The sequence below is a fragment of the Gastrolobium bilobum genome, unplaced genomic scaffold (genome assembly GCF_033153095.1).
Source record: "Gastrolobium bilobum isolate Gb01-03AN ecotype WA unplaced genomic scaffold, APGP_CSIRO_Gbil_v1 utg647, whole genome shotgun sequence".
Taxonomy (NCBI): Eukaryota; Viridiplantae; Streptophyta; class Magnoliopsida; order Fabales; family Fabaceae; genus Gastrolobium; species Gastrolobium bilobum.
In genome coordinates this window covers 679,926-695,479 of record NW_026899122.1, presented here as the reverse complement: position 1 = coordinate 695,479, position 15,554 = coordinate 679,926, and the positions used below count along the sequence as shown (strand labels likewise).

Here is a 15,554-nt window from a genome sequence, read left to right as displayed (position 1 = left end):
TATAAAAAAAGCATTCAAGTCTTGGCAGATTTGAAAATAATGGGAATTGAATTTTGAATGAAGAATATTTTTACACGGGCTAATTGAAGTAAAGACAGAATAAGGAGTACAATTTCAGCAATGGAAGCCGTGGTTTACCGAGGACTGTTGCAACCATCACGCCTCAAAATGGCCTTCAATTTTTGCCAAGGATCTATACAAAAAGACTTCAATCTTGGTAGATTTGAAAATAAGTGGAATTGAATTTTGAATGGAGAATAATTTTACACAGACTATTAAACAGGTTAGCCACATAATAACTATCCCCAAATAGTTAACTAATATTCTTTTTCGAACCAGTATATCCACATCTCTGTGTCATATTTGTGTCAAAACCTACTTTTTATTCGGGTCAAAACCTTTATTACAAAAGTTATATTCCAGCTAGCATTGCTTTTATCAAGTTTAATGCATGAAAGTATAAATAATCTAATACAACACATAAAATAAAGAAATCAGGGAAACGTGTTCAAAGAGAAGGAATTGAATAAGTGTTTCGCAGAGCATTACATTGTTGTACTACTTGTAAGACAGAACAAACTGATTGAAGTAAAGAGAGAATAAGGAGTACCATTCGAACAATAGAAGTCGAATTTTGACAAGTACTGTTACAATAATCCCGCCTCAAAGTGGCCTTCAATTTTTGCTAAGGATATATAAAAAAAGCATTCAAGTCTTGGCAGATTTGAAAATAATGGGAATTGAATTTTGAATGAAGAATATTTTTACACAGGCTAATTGAAGTAAAGACAGAATAAGTAGTACAATTTCAGCAATGGAAGTCGTGGTTTACCAAGGACTGTTGCAACAATCACGCCTCAAAATGGCCTTCAATTTTTGCCAAGGATCTATACAAAAAGACTTCAAGTCTTGGTAGATTTGAAAATAATGGGAATTGAATTTTGAATGGAGAATAATTTTACACAGACTATTAAACAGGTTAGCCACATAATAACTATCCCCAAATAGTTAACCAATATTCTTTTTCGAACCAGTATATCCACATCTCTGTGTCATCTTTGTCAAAATCTACTTTTTATTCGTGTCAAAACCTTTATTACAGAAGTTATATTCCAGCTAGCATTGCTTTTATCAAGTTTAACAGGGGTGGAAATTTGGGTTGACCCGCCCCGCCCCGCCACCAACTCGCCAAAAACGGGGCGGGGCGGGTTGACCCACCAAAAAATATGGGTTGTAAAAATGAACCCACCCCGTTTTATGGTGGGTTGGCGGGTTGGCGGGTCAACCCACCAACCCGCCAATTAAAAAAAATTAATTAAAATTCAAAAATAAATTATATTTTATGAATTTTTTTAATATTATTTTATTTTATTTGACACTTCTCTATATTTTTTTTAGTCTCAATCTTAAATGTATACTAATATTTGTCAAACATTCTTTAGGAATTTATAAATAGATAACATTTGTCATAAATAAAATTGTTATCTTTATTTTTTCTAAAAAGTACTAGGATAAAAAAAAATAGAATATCACAAAAATTTAAGTACTAATGAAATACTACCTAATTGTAAAAAAATAAAAAATAAAAAATAAAAAAATTTAAAACCCGGCGGGTCAACCCGCCCCTCAGCGGGTTGAACCCGTTTTGACCCACTTCTAGGCGGGGCGGGTTGAGGTGGGTTGGTGGGTTGAAAATCTCAACCCAACCTGCCCCGTTTTGGCGGGTTGACCCGCCGGGCTCAACCCATATTGCCACCTTTAAAGTTTAATGCATGAAAGTATAAATAATCTAATACAACACATAAAATAAAGAAATCATTGAAACGGGTTCAAAGGGAAGGAATTGAATAAGTGTTTCACAGAGCATTAAATTGTTGTACTACTTGTAAGACAGAACAAACTGATTGAAGTAAAGAGAAAATAAAGAGTACCATTCGAACAATAGAAGTCGAATTTTGACAAGTACTGTTACAATAATCCCGCCTTAAAGTGGCCTTCAATTTTTGCTAAGGATATATAAAAAAAGCATTCAAGTCTTGGCAGATTTGAAAATAATGGGAATTGAATTTTGAATGAAGAATATTTTTACACAGACTAATTGAAGTAAAGACAGAATAAAGAGTACAATTCCAGCAATGGAAGTCGTGGTTTACCAAGGACTGTTGCAACAATCACACCTCAAAATGACCTTCAATTTTTGCCAAGGATCTATACAAAAAGACTTCAAGTCTTGGTATATTTGAAAATAATGGGAATTGAATTTTGAAAGAAGAATAATTTTACACAGACTATTAAACAGGTTAGCCACAGAATCACTATCCCCAAATAGTTAACCAATATTCTTTTTCGAACCAGAATATCCACATCTCTGTGTCATATTTGTTTCAAAACCTACTTTTTAATCGTGTCAAAACCTTTATTACCGAAGTTATATTCCAGCTAGCATTGCTTTCATCAAGTTTAATGCATGAAAGAATAAATAAGCTAATACAACACAAAATAAAGAAACCATTGAATCGTGTTCAAAGGGAAGGAATTGAATAAATGTTTCACAGACCATTACATTGGTTTACTACTTGAAAGATAGAACAAATTGATTGAAGTAAAGAGAAAATAAGGAGTATAATTCCAGCAATGGAAGCCGCAAGGACTGTTACAATAATCACGCCTCAAAGTGCCCTTCAATTTTTTCCTAAGATCTATACAAAAAGCATTCAAGTCTTGATAGATTTGAAAATAATCAGAATTGAATTTTGAATAGAGAATATTTTTACGCAGACTTTTAAATAGGTTAGCCATAGAATTACTATCCCCAAATAGTTAACCACTATTCCCTTTCGAACCACAATATACATTTCTCTGTGTAATGTTCGTGTCAAACCTAGTTTTTATTCATGTGAAAACCTTTATCACGAAAGTTTAGCATTGCATCTATCAAGTTTGACGCATGAAAGAATAAATAATATAGTACAATACATAAAATAAAGAAACAATTGAAACATGTTCAAAGGGGAGGAATTGAATAAATATTTCACAGAGCATTACATTGCTTTACCACTGTAAGACAGAACAAACTGATTGAAGTAAAGAGAGAATAAAGAGTACAATTCCAGTAATAGAAGCAACGGTTTGCCAAGGACCTCTACCTTCTTCTAGAATCTTCATCATTGATGATATATGTGGTATTCATTGAGGTTGTTATTTAGACATTGAGCCATGCCCCAATAAATGTGGTGCATGTTTAGCCACCAAGGATTAATGGAGGAACACATCCAACAATTCTCCCTCCTTCAACTGTAATGCATCGAGTTCATCATCCTAGCACCTTGACAATAATCTTCAAATTTCTTTTCTGGCACCAGCTTTGTCATCATGTCAGACAAATTAAGGTAAGTGTGCACTTTGATGAGTTCTAAGTTTTTTGTCTTCTAGCACATCCCAAATCTAGTGATACCTCATATTTATACATTTTGTGTGAGAGTGATAGGTCGAGTTCTTCGCTAAATGGATAACACTTTAATTGTCATATTTCAGCTCATACCTTTCTTGTTCATGACTGAGTTCAAGGAGAAGTTTCTTCTTCCACATCATCTCCTTGCAGGCTTCAGTTGCAGCTATGTATTCGGAACCCTTCTTCATATCCTTTATATGTATTATCTTTGACGAATTAGGTGAATACATCGCCACAAATTACCTATTGGTTGGTAGGCCTGGCAGTTTTTAAACTTTTTACTATAATTGTTGTGAATCTGTGATGGGTGATCGGAGTTGCAGAATGATATACACGTTGCTAAATCTTGACAGCTTGAGACATAATTTTAGAGATTCTGAATATTTCTTTTTGTATCTATATGAATCCAACATTTTTCAGTAATGTGAACTCCTCCTCAATTGCATCATCGTTACCTGAAAAGCCACAAAAAACAAGCTAGTGTTTGTATATTTTAATCTTTTGTTATTACTTTATTTTTAAATATAGTGAATTTAGTGTTTGCAAATCATGCATACCATTTGAAATGTAGAAGTAAATCACGGTTTGCGCAACTTCATTTTGGGAACTAACTCCACATTATAGTTATATTAATTGAGAAGTTCATTTTTGGAACTAACTCCACATTATAGATATATTAATTGAGATCTTTGGGATCATCACGATCCAGAGATTGAAATTTTGGGGTTAAATATGCTTAGTTCTTTACAGGCGGAAAAACAATTCATATGTTGGTTTAAGATTTAAAGGGAAACAAACTGTTTTCATTATTCGATGAAAATGTATCAGAACTTTCTCGGGGTTGAATCAAAACTCACCATTTGGTATGTAAGTCCCAAAATCATATATAGTTACCTGTTGTGCACGATGAAATTTTTCTTTAAGAAGTGAAAATTTCTTATGTTAGGAAAGCTTTCAACATATGATATCATATTATATAAATGTAAAGCGGTTTACATTTTTGCAGCTGTTGTATGTGCAGCTATCAAATACTTGTCATATATATACTTGAAAGCATTAAATGCGAAAAATCATAACCATACAAAGGATGAAAGCATTAAATGTGAAGAATCAAAACCATAAAACTGTCGTTGTTGTACATAGAAGCAGAAGGTATTGTCGATAAATAGAAGTACATCTTGTTCATTGACATCGCGAAAATATTCCGCCATGCAGCCGCTTTATGTACAGCAACGACATGTGTATGGTTATGATTCCTCACATTTAATGCTTTCATCCTTTGTATGGTTATGATTTTCCACGTTTAATGCTTTCAAGTATATATATGACAAGTATTTAATTGATGCACGTACAATGAGAGCAAAATGTAAATCCCATATATAAATCATAATAGGAAAATTGTAAAATGAGAACGAAATGATTCTTGAAAAACTGAACTTTATATTAAAAAATGAATATGGTAGGAATGCGTACAATTAGGACACATCGCCAAGAGAATCACTTATTTCAGCTTAGACTTAGACGAGCTCTGAAGAGGTTTAGCAGTTGACCGGACAGGGGCTGACCTAACAACTTTTTTCACATCATACTTCACGGAAGATAAGGCACATATCAAGGCGATCACCATTGTTGGGTAGACGTATACAGCTTTTGAAGGATCAGAATTAACTGGCTTTCCTAAAATCCCTTCTTTGACCAGTCCCCAAATTACAAGAAGTGTCCCAAACATACTCATTCTCCCAGGTTTTAGAAGACCCATAAGTGCTCCTGCCACTGAGAAGTAGCTTCCCGCAAGAACCTAGTAAACAATCCAATCCATGTATATTGAGATGAATGAAAAGTATGAACAAAACATTAAAAACAGAAAACTAATGGAAAATGGACTCATGCACTACAACGAAAATAATTGAAAAATTTACAGGGAATCGCAATAGGACAGATGAAGGTATATCAAATTGCAAATAGCCAAGAATAAGAACAACAATAATTGAGTACATTTTATGTGACTTTTAGGAATTAATGCCTCTTTGACTTAACTAACAGAGTATTCTCATTGCCCGAGGATTTTTTTATTCTTTTTTTTTCCTTCATTGGAAAAATTATTGCATTGGCAAGCAAAACTTGAAATCCAATAATCAATTTTCATTTTGTTGTTCAACTTAGTAAAGACATCAACCATTTCAAAAGTGTATGTTCCACCAAAAATCCAGGACAAGGCAAAGGCTCTAATTAGAAAAGATCCGTGCAATGGAACTGGAAGGTTTTAACTCAGACAACAGCTGACAACTCCAGAGATGAGAATAAGCCCATTTAACACAGCAAAAAGTAGGGGATTTTAACTTTCAAGGCTATATAAGAGACCTCAATCATCAAAAGACAAAAGGTGTATGTATGATCAATTAAATGGCCTAACCTCCAAGCGTTGAAGATCATGTACTGCAGAAGCTTCCTTTACATTGGTTAAGTTATACAAGTCCAACAAATTATTCCAACTTGGAACAGTCCGGTTGTGGATGAGGCTGTTTACCGCAGCCCCTGGGTACAGAAGGCCCTTGACAACTGAAACAGGAATGATCTCACTTGCAATTAACTGTGATGATGTGACATGCAAAGGGGTTGTACACATGCCAGATCTGCAAGTCACCCTGTAAAAGTAACAAAAAAAAAAGAAGGATAAATTTCAAATGTGCTCAATGCTACAACCTAGAATATACTTAACTAGAACCTCCTCACTACCATATTTCGGAGAAGTTTAAAATTTTAATCCTAGACTTGTCCCAATCGTACTAGTCGAAAAGTTATGAACCGATAAAATATTTCAAAAAATAAAAATACTTAACTACAACGTAAAAATATAAGAAAAATACTACTCTCATTATACTTGAGATATTTATATCATGTTATCTCATTTCGAAAATCACATCTCCATTTTTATTTTTTATTTTTTTTTAATAGTGGACCTCACTTAGCTTCTCTATGTAACATGAAAGAAATATTCTCAAGTAACATAACATAATAATATTCCCCAAAATATAAATAACAAACTATATATCGCAGAAGAAAGGCGATACACGTGTAATAGAGTAGAAACTAAGCCACACCAAAAAAAAAAAAAAGAGTAGAAACTAAGCAAATTTTTTTTTTTTTTTTTTTTTAAATAAAGAGGGGCTAAGCCCCAGAAACATAAATAAATTACAAATCAGAAACTAACAAGCTAGACATATTTCTAGCATCACAACTATAAGTTCCATCAACTGAGGAGGAGGATCTTTAAAAATCTTGAAATGGAGATTATTAGTCTATGTATTACCTATGTTCATGCCAAGTACAGAAGATGATAATATCCAAAGCCACAATGTTTCAATAACAATATTCTCAGTTATGTTTAATAATCTGAAAGTTGATAACAAGCTCTTAATTTATTTAATCAAATTTTGATCTCTGTTTAATCGAACACTAATGCTTTTTCTTCTTTCTCCTTTTTAGTACTCTTATTATTTTTTAAACCATAGCCACAATTCAATCAATAAACAACCGTGGAGGAAGTAATCAAAATATTTTGCATAAACTGCTAAGGCGAGTGCCTAGCTTTTCGCTTAAATTCCCGTGAGCTTTTTACAGATGTTCAACCTCATTGATACTTAATAGGAACATGAAAAAAAAAAAAGGAAAGAAAGAAAGGATTTAGGGTACCTGAAAAGAGGGATCTGAAAGATGATGAGGACGAAGAAGATACGAGCAGCTATTGACGAAATATTCTTCGTCCATCTCTTGGATGAAGAAGACGATTTCGACGATACCCTGGAGGTGGTTGCCATGGAGTGACAGCAAGAGGAAGGATCTTATGCTTCTCGACGTAGCGGTGGTGGTGGTGGTGTAACCTACCCAGTTTTCTACCTCTTCCCACTTCCCAGTAATAACAGGGTATCCAATTGTAATTTTTCAGTACTTTATTACTTTATCGCCAAAATAAATAATAATAATAATAGTAATAATAAATTCAATTATTTCAAATATATTTATGTATTAACAACCGTTCCCATTTTTTTTATAACAAATAATGTGCCTTTTTATTTCCTGTAAAAGATAAACCCAAAGAAGAGGACGATGGGTATGGCGGTTCAGGGTTTATCGTGTGCTCAGAGTGAACGCTTCCTTGCACCATGGCGACCTATTCCTTTGCAACGCAAGCCTCTTTTCTGCTCCGTTTTTCTTCCTTCTCGCCCTCGGAACCTCTGCTCTTCAATTGTCGCCGCTTCTTCCAAAAACAAAAACAAGGTGATCTGAATATAAAGAAATTCTTTCTGGTTGTTCCAATGGAATGCAAAGTTCAGAAACGAGAGAGGAAATTTACTTGTTTTAATTTACTTCTTTATCTTCATTGAATAATTCTGCCTATCATCCTTGCTTTTAGCTTTATATTAAGGTTTTCTAATTTATATCGTGATTAAATATGTCTCTGATTTATTGGTTTATCTTTTAAAGAAAAAATTGTCTCATAATCTTGTTACTGAGGGGGATAACGAGGATGAGGACGCATTTGAGCTGCTCTTCAAGCAACTTGAAGAAGATCTCAAAAACGATGATTTGTCTAAAGGTGATAGCAATGATGATATAACTGAGGAAGACATTGCCATATTTGAACGTGAGTTAGAAGATGCATTGGGAGACTATGATACTGAATTGTTAAACTCGGAAGATATAAACGACACAGAGACTGGTGATGATCCGGAAAATGGTAATGATGATGGAGATGAAAGGTCACTCAAACTTAGGAATTGGCAACTGAAGAAGTTGGCTCAAGCTTTAAAAACTGGCCGTCGTAAAACAAGTGTAAGTGTGTTATGTATTTTACGAATATTCAGCCCAATTTGTTTGTTCCCTTGTTGCAATTTTACTTTTTCCTTATCTTTCACTTCGATCCAATTTCATTTCTTTGCGTGTTAGTCTTTTCAGAATGGATAACTGATAAAGAAATCTTTATGTTTTTTGGCACTATAACTGAGGATATCGGGTGATGGGATTGTTTGATTTCCCTTTGCAGAGGTGGAGTAGTGTTCTGATTTCTTCCCTACTTGAACTGCCTGTGTGATTTTCATTTGAATAATACCACATGAGACGTGTTTGACAAATCAAAATATGTCTGGAAAATGTCAACCATTTGTTGAAGCTTTTTATTCCAATATTATTTGTTAGCAATATGATGCACCTTCTGATATTTCCCTGCTTTCATGGTATTTTGTAGACAGAAGCTTTCTATAGCCTGATTGAAATTGTTAAGTAGGTAGAAAACTAGATGGACCAGCTGATTCATACTAGTTACTGCAGAGGATCTCCAGTTAATTTGCAAACACCTTAATTTCAACTTTTTTTTCTTTTATTTTTTTGAAATGTCGAGGTTAAGAACTCGAGATGGATTTTCCTTGAAAGGGATGCAAATTTGAAGGTAGTAATTATGTGTTCATACGAAGAGGAAAGAAAGGGGGAAATCTTTGTATTGTCATACATACTTAACATGAAAGATCTATGCCTGGTCAGTCCCTAATATTAATAACTTTTGGACTCTGTTCCTCAAATTCATCTTTTGTTACAAACCCACTAACACGAATAGAGAAATTGTTCTAAAGATAAAAAGAAAATGAGCGAATCTTTGTTGATGATGATTGAATATCATTCAGAAGAGGAGAGAAATATCCTCCAAGGTTTCTCTTACAACTGAGCCACTGCTCGGTTTTGTCAATGCTAATAACTCTCCTGCAGTCCTGCCGCCCTTCTATCCCCCTCCTATTTAAGTAAAACCCCTATCCTTCCAACCAACTGACTAATTGTTCTAACTATTGATACTCTATTATAACTAATTTCTAACTAATAGTTGATATTTGGGAATCTTTAAGAATACTTTCCTGTTCAAGATTCACCTTGTCCTCATGGTGAAAGGTTGGATTCTGGAGCTTTGTTTTTGGCGCGCTAACAGGGGTTGTGTCATGTGTGATGTTGAGCTTTGTGGAATGTGCTGCCATGACACAAGGCTGAAGCTTAGCAGATTGTTGGGCTTGAAAGCATCCAACAAGGAAAGGGGGCTGTGGCCCAACATATGGCAAGATTCATGGTTGTAACCTGCTACACCATCGTGCTATCCATAGGGATAGTTTCCCTCTTCGTCTTCAGTGTTCACCTACACTTTGTTACCTCAAAGATGGTTTTCGTTACCCAGATTCTCCACTCTGTCTTCCCCCTACTTCTACTTTTCCATTGGTCAATCAACTTCGAACTAATTGTTCTAAATATTGATACTCTGCAATAACTAACTTGTGATTAACTATTCATATTTGAGAATCTCTAACCATCTTTCTTATTTGTTGCAGATAAAAAATCTTGCTGCTGAGCTTTGTCTTGATAGGGCTCTTGTTCTTGGTTTGCTTCGTGACCCTCCTCCAAATCTTCTAATGATGAGTCTATCATTACCTGATGAACCCACAGAAACAATAACATCACTTGAAACTAAACCTAGAGAGACTGTTCATAAAGAAATAAGTATGGATCGGGTGGATTCTGGACCCAAGTCTAAAGAACCTATTCATACCATGCAACGTAGTTGGTCTGCTCAAAAGAGACTGAAAAAGGCCCAAGTTGACACTCTGGAGAGAGTTTATAGGAGATCAAAACGGCCCACCGTAAGTAAAGTTTAACTTGCCATGCTTCAAACTAAGTAGTGGCTTATTACTTGATCTTCTGATTTTATTCACTTCATTTTTCTCTTCTAATAACGATTCCCTCTTGAATCAAAAGTTATGCGGTAGAAACTTCAAATAAATGAATGCTTGTACCGGTATTATGGTTTTAGGCAAAAGAATTAAGATGTATAGTTGTATCCGTTTGTCTGTGTTTCAGGATTATGTGGTATGGTCATACCTTCGGTTGGAAAATTCCATGACATGTAGAATTGCCAAAATGAAGGTCAATCAATGGTTTCAATCTCAGTGCTTAAGCGAAATGTTCCATTTTAGTCAGATAGATAGATAGAGACTTCAAGAGAATGGGGGAGATCACATATGCACATTGAAAGTCATTAAACACTACATATGCATAAGTTCTTATCTTTATTTGCCCCCAAATAAAAGTAAAAAAGGAGCCAAGAAATTTAAAAAAAAAAACCCAAAGCAAACTGCTCTGCATTCCATTACTTTTTAATATATATGTTGCATTTGGTAGTGTGGCAAACATGAGTCTTGATAGTTATTATAATTATTACGCAGTATTCTCCGAAACATAACCCTTATCTGTCTGCGTTTAATCACAATGCAGGATGCAATGATCAGTAGTATCGTGCATGTAACAAACATTCCTCGAAAAAGAGTTGTTAAGTGGTTTGAAGACAAACGCAATGAGGAGGGAGTTCCAGATCGCCGGATTCCTTACCAACGCTCTGTTCCTGAAACTTCTTGAAGACTTATCTTCTCTGATTTGTTTTTAAACTGTGAGAAGTCTTATAATTGTATAGAAATTCATATTTCACCGACCCTGCTCATGCTTTTAGGTTATGACACTGGCTATTCAAAATGGGGCTGCGATCACCTGATACAGTGTGCAATTTTGGTCCATAGCAGCCAATCTCAAATAGTCATAAGGTGTGCTGGTAACCATAGCATCCATTAATGTCATTTTAAAATATTCACAGATGAAATGCAACTAGTTATGTTGTGCGCAATAACCACATGGTAGCTCCACGTGAGTTGCACAATTAATTGCGCCAAATTTTGTGCGTAACTATTTGCATGTGGTTATTCATTGATTCCCAAGCCCCCAAAATGGTTATTCATTGAGGGTTTCAGTCCCTGGAAAAGAAACTGATTTTGGTACTTTGTCTACTTTTCTTCGAAGTCATCAGCTTCCAATAATAAATTGAATTCCAAGAGCTTTAGGGATGATACACCAAGGATCTCAACAATTAACACATCAGCAACAAGAGTTTTGACTACGGGCAAAGCCTAAGGATAAGTGTTGTTTTGGTTCTTCTTCGGGAAGAAAGAGTGACATTGTTGTGAAGAGGATAACAATCCCAATAGCCGCACCACTGCCTCTTCTTTTGAGCGCAAGGTGTTGGGTGTGGTAGCAGAAGCTTCTCTAGTGATTTCTCTGAGAATCTCTACTGGGTGCGCATCTTGCACTTTTAGAGGGTCGAGACTCTGGGGAGGCAATACTGACATGACATGTAGATGATACCAAAAATTCGTGTTCGCCTTTGATCCGTTTTCTAATTCAAATTGTATTTGTGTTGGTAAAAATTGAGACGAAAAAATTTGTATTGCGTAGTATGCTAACTTGTAGGCGCAAAATTTATCGACGTTAATTTTTTTATAGGTTATTGGTGTTGTATTATGTGGTGTTGTGTCAAATTACATAATAAGCTATACAGTTTGAGATTATAAGGTTATTCATATAGTGTGTCGTATTCTTGTTGAAGGTTTTGACCCATTTTTATGTTGGTGACGTATTTGTATTAATCGGAATTGCCACATTTGATCGAGTCTCAACATGAAGGTAAGCCCAAAGTAATTGCTAGAGGTGCTGCGGGATTGAACTGTGGCGGCGGCAACAGCGATCACCACTGCATGAAGAAAAGAGTTTGGTATGGAGGCTTATTTAATGGGTTCATGATCTCCTCGTCTTCATTATCATCATCTTCCTCTTATTTTCATCTAGTAGGGTTAAGAGTTGGGGTTGGGCATTTGCTAGTCTTATGAGAGCTTTTAGCAGCAAACCCAATGCTAAAGACAATGAAGAGGATATTATTAGAGATGCAAATCATAAGAATGCCATGCAAAATTTATCTGCTATACCTTTATTGGTTGCTGTTAGAGGCCGAAAATAGAAGCGGCAAAGAAGAAAAGGGAAATGAATAAATCATATGGGGGAATCAATGAATAACCACATGCAATTAGTTGCCCACAAAATTAGGCATAACTAGTTGCACAATATTGCACCCAACTTATACAGAATTGCTACATGGTTATTTGCATAATTTTGTGCGCAACTAATTACAGTATATCCGTAAATATTTTTAAACGGTATTAATATCATAACTTTTTTTAATTGCAATATTTTAACTTTTTTGCCATTGTTTGGCATTAATTTTAGAGAGAAATAATATATATTTTTTCTATTTGTTCCTGGGAAGGGTTTTTAGATAATAAAAAAATTGTATTTGCTAACAATTTATTTTTTATTCCTAGGAACATAGTTGTGTATAATAATATAATTCTTTACTTTTGAAATAATGTATAATATTTAATAAATAATAATTATTCAGAATAAGTATAAAATGTCATCTCATGAAAATATTAAAAAAATAAAAATATAACTAATTTTTTATAATATTATATTATTATCTTAATATTAAAGAAATAAATTGGCAAATAAATATATACATATATATGATGAGTCAACTCCTTTTTTATATGTCAAATTACTTTTGGCACATGAATCATGCCAAATATGCTAAAAGTAATACATAAAATTCTGCGAATACAAAATGTAAAATACAAATAATTAATGTTACATTTTGCAAAAAATATCACAAAATCCTAATATATTTTGAATGTTTTATAATTCATATTGTTTTAGCATTAAAGTGGAGTGACCCAATTTTGATATAGCATTAAAGTGAAGAGGATTTTAATCTCTCACAAATATGAAGTCTCTCATAAGCAAGACTAATATGACATTCGCATTAAAACAAAAGAACATTGTAAGATTTCAATAATTTATTTTAAAAAATTGTTAAATACAAAAATGCAAACTGCACCGCTAACTTAATTTTATATATATACTTAAAATCAATGTTATTAAAACCAGCTCGGTCAATGATCCGATCAAAGTATTAGGTCACTGGTTCAATCGCATGACTCGGTGATTATATATAAATTTATAATTTATATTAAAAAATTATAAAAATACTCAAATAGCTGAAAAAAATATAAATTCTAAATATTTTAATATAAAAAATAATAAATTATACATTATTGTCCAATAAAGAATCAAACAAACACATAATGCTTGTTATATGGGTGTTTCAGGTTCAGTAAACGACATCTCTAACTATCAAATCAAAATTCTCTGCATAGTGCATAACTGAGATAATATTAGTATTGTAGGTACATAACTTATGTAAATCAATAAGTAACAGATCACTCAAATATGTCAGTTATGATTAATTTTTTTTAAACTTTTTTTTTTAAAATATTTTTTTTTTAAAATCCGGGCCAAGTCACTGATTTTTCATCAAAATCGGTTGGGTCACACCGGATCGTATGGAATCTGATACTTGACCGATTCAATGTGATAACTAGATTGATCAAATGATCGAATTCTGGGTCAACCCGACCGGTCTGTTCCGAATTTTACAACATTGCTTAAAATGAGACATTTTAAAAAAATGTGTTAGCTCCTTTTTGGCAATTATTTATCGAAATCTGAAAATAATATTTTACCCATAGTTTCCCACAAGATATTTCTGGCAACATTTCATTCACCATACTGGGTATACTTTTCTTTCATAGTAAAAGCAAAACATTCTGTAGAAAATTAAAGCTGTTTTCTTTATTCTTTTCTAAAAAAATAAAAAAGCTAGTTTTTAAATGGGGATATTCACATCATAGTTCAAAAGACATTCTTCTCAGTTCTGACAACAACTTTAATTAACTCCATCAGAAAGAAAGAAAAAATCCCTATCCAAATTATAACTAATGTGAACTTAAAAAATAAGAGTATAGTGTTATTAATATTATTGTTAAAAGAATTTGACAACTTACAGAGTGTAACAGGGCAGATCTGTAATTTACTCAATGATGGAATATATTTCTAATTAAATGGAGGGGCACCGACAACATATCAAAAGAAAATCAAGAGCATAGAGTATTTCGTCGACAGCCTGGCGACACTTCAGGCATTGCAAATTGGCAAAGTTGTCTCTTTCACAACGGTTGTTACGTGTCAAAATGCTATTGGCTCTTCGCACAAGAAATTCACCTAAGACTAAGAGCACTTTTTCCAAAATAACAAATACAAAAGGAAATAATTATTCTTGCATGATCTCATGCAATAAAAATAAGATAGTGAGATTCATTATTTTTTTGAAGAAAAAAAAAATAATGAACTTCACTATTTTGTCTCTATTGCATGAGATAATTATCTCATGCAACATGAGATTAATAAATTCTAATAAAAAATTATGTGAAAAATGTGTATCATCTTAAAGGACACAAAGTCATGACATGTTAAGTGAGAGAAAAAGATAAATCATAGAAGAGAGCGGAGGAAATTTTTTTATAGATGTGGGTCTCATATCTTTTTTTTTTTTTTTTTGATAACAAGGTCTCGTATCTTTGTAAGAGTAAAAAGATGTAAGATATGTCATTTAAAATAACACATCTTTTTTTCAAAAATTATTTATCTAAAAAATAATTAATTTTTTTACAAATCACAGCTACTTATTTTTATTTTTTTTATAAGATATGTATGCACTTGTGGGGTGTGTGTGTTAGGAGTGTGTGTAGTGTAGGATGTTGTGTTCAATTCCTTGTAAACTCCAAAAAAAGTATAAATAGATTCGGTTAAAGCCTTAAACATTTAACTATTAAAAGAATAACTAAAATAATATTATTTTATTATTCAGAATTATTAAAATAATAATTTTATTTATTTTATTTAAAATAAATACTGTGATTTGGTCGATCTGTACACACAAATAAATCTATAGTCTATTTTCTAAATAACTTTTTTTAAAAGTCTAAATATGTTATATTTTACTATTTGTAATAGATTAAATCTGTCCTAATATAAACTAGACCGTAGAATTCTGTAAATTGGTCTAATCCAATTTACCCCTCTGGCACATATAGTACGATAACATTTTTCACGCGTGACATAACATCTAAAAATTACTTTATTTTAAAAAAAAAATTAAAACACTGTCTGATTTTTTTTTTTTTTTGATAACACACTGTCTGATTTTTTATTTAGGTGAACTGAGCCTCCTAAGTTAGAACACTTAAACGACATCAGGAATGGACAGGGAACCGGTCGATCCGGTAAAATCACAACG

General features: G+C 33.2%; 2 protein-coding genes across 5 annotated transcripts; one reads left to right on the top strand and one right to left on the bottom strand.

The window, feature by feature from the left end:
• Positions 1–4,748: 4,748 nt before the first annotated feature.
• On the bottom strand, positions 4,749–7,373 carry LOC133287395 (uncharacterized). Its single transcript, XM_061484994.1, has 3 exons — positions 7,145–7,373; positions 5,865–6,096; positions 4,749–5,249 (listed from the first exon to the last, which is right to left on the bottom strand). Exons 1-3 carry the CDS (start codon positions 7,267–7,269, stop codon positions 4,953–4,955), a joined length of 654 nt encoding a protein of 217 aa, XP_061340978.1. The 5' UTR covers positions 7,270–7,373; the 3' UTR covers positions 4,749–4,952.
• LOC133287393 (protein OVEREXPRESSOR OF CATIONIC PEROXIDASE 3) lies at positions 7,243–11,877 on the top strand. 4 transcript variants are annotated; one of them, XM_061484993.1, is made up of 6 exons: positions 7,243–7,375; positions 7,538–7,729; positions 7,967–8,284; positions 9,817–10,125; positions 10,757–11,079; positions 11,333–11,877. In XM_061484993.1, exons 2-5 carry the CDS (start codon positions 7,559–7,561, stop codon positions 10,895–10,897), a joined length of 939 nt encoding a protein of 312 aa, XP_061340977.1. In that variant the 5' UTR covers positions 7,243–7,375; positions 7,538–7,558; the 3' UTR covers positions 10,898–11,079; positions 11,333–11,877. The 4 variants fall into 4 exon arrangements, with proteins under 4 accessions (XP_061340977.1, XP_061340976.1, XP_061340974.1 ...); XM_061484992.1 differs by having other exon boundaries at positions 7,937–8,284; positions 11,340–11,876; XM_061484990.1 differs by having other exon boundaries at positions 7,937–8,284; positions 11,333–11,876.
• The last annotated feature ends 3,677 nt before the right edge of the window (positions 11,878–15,554 follow it).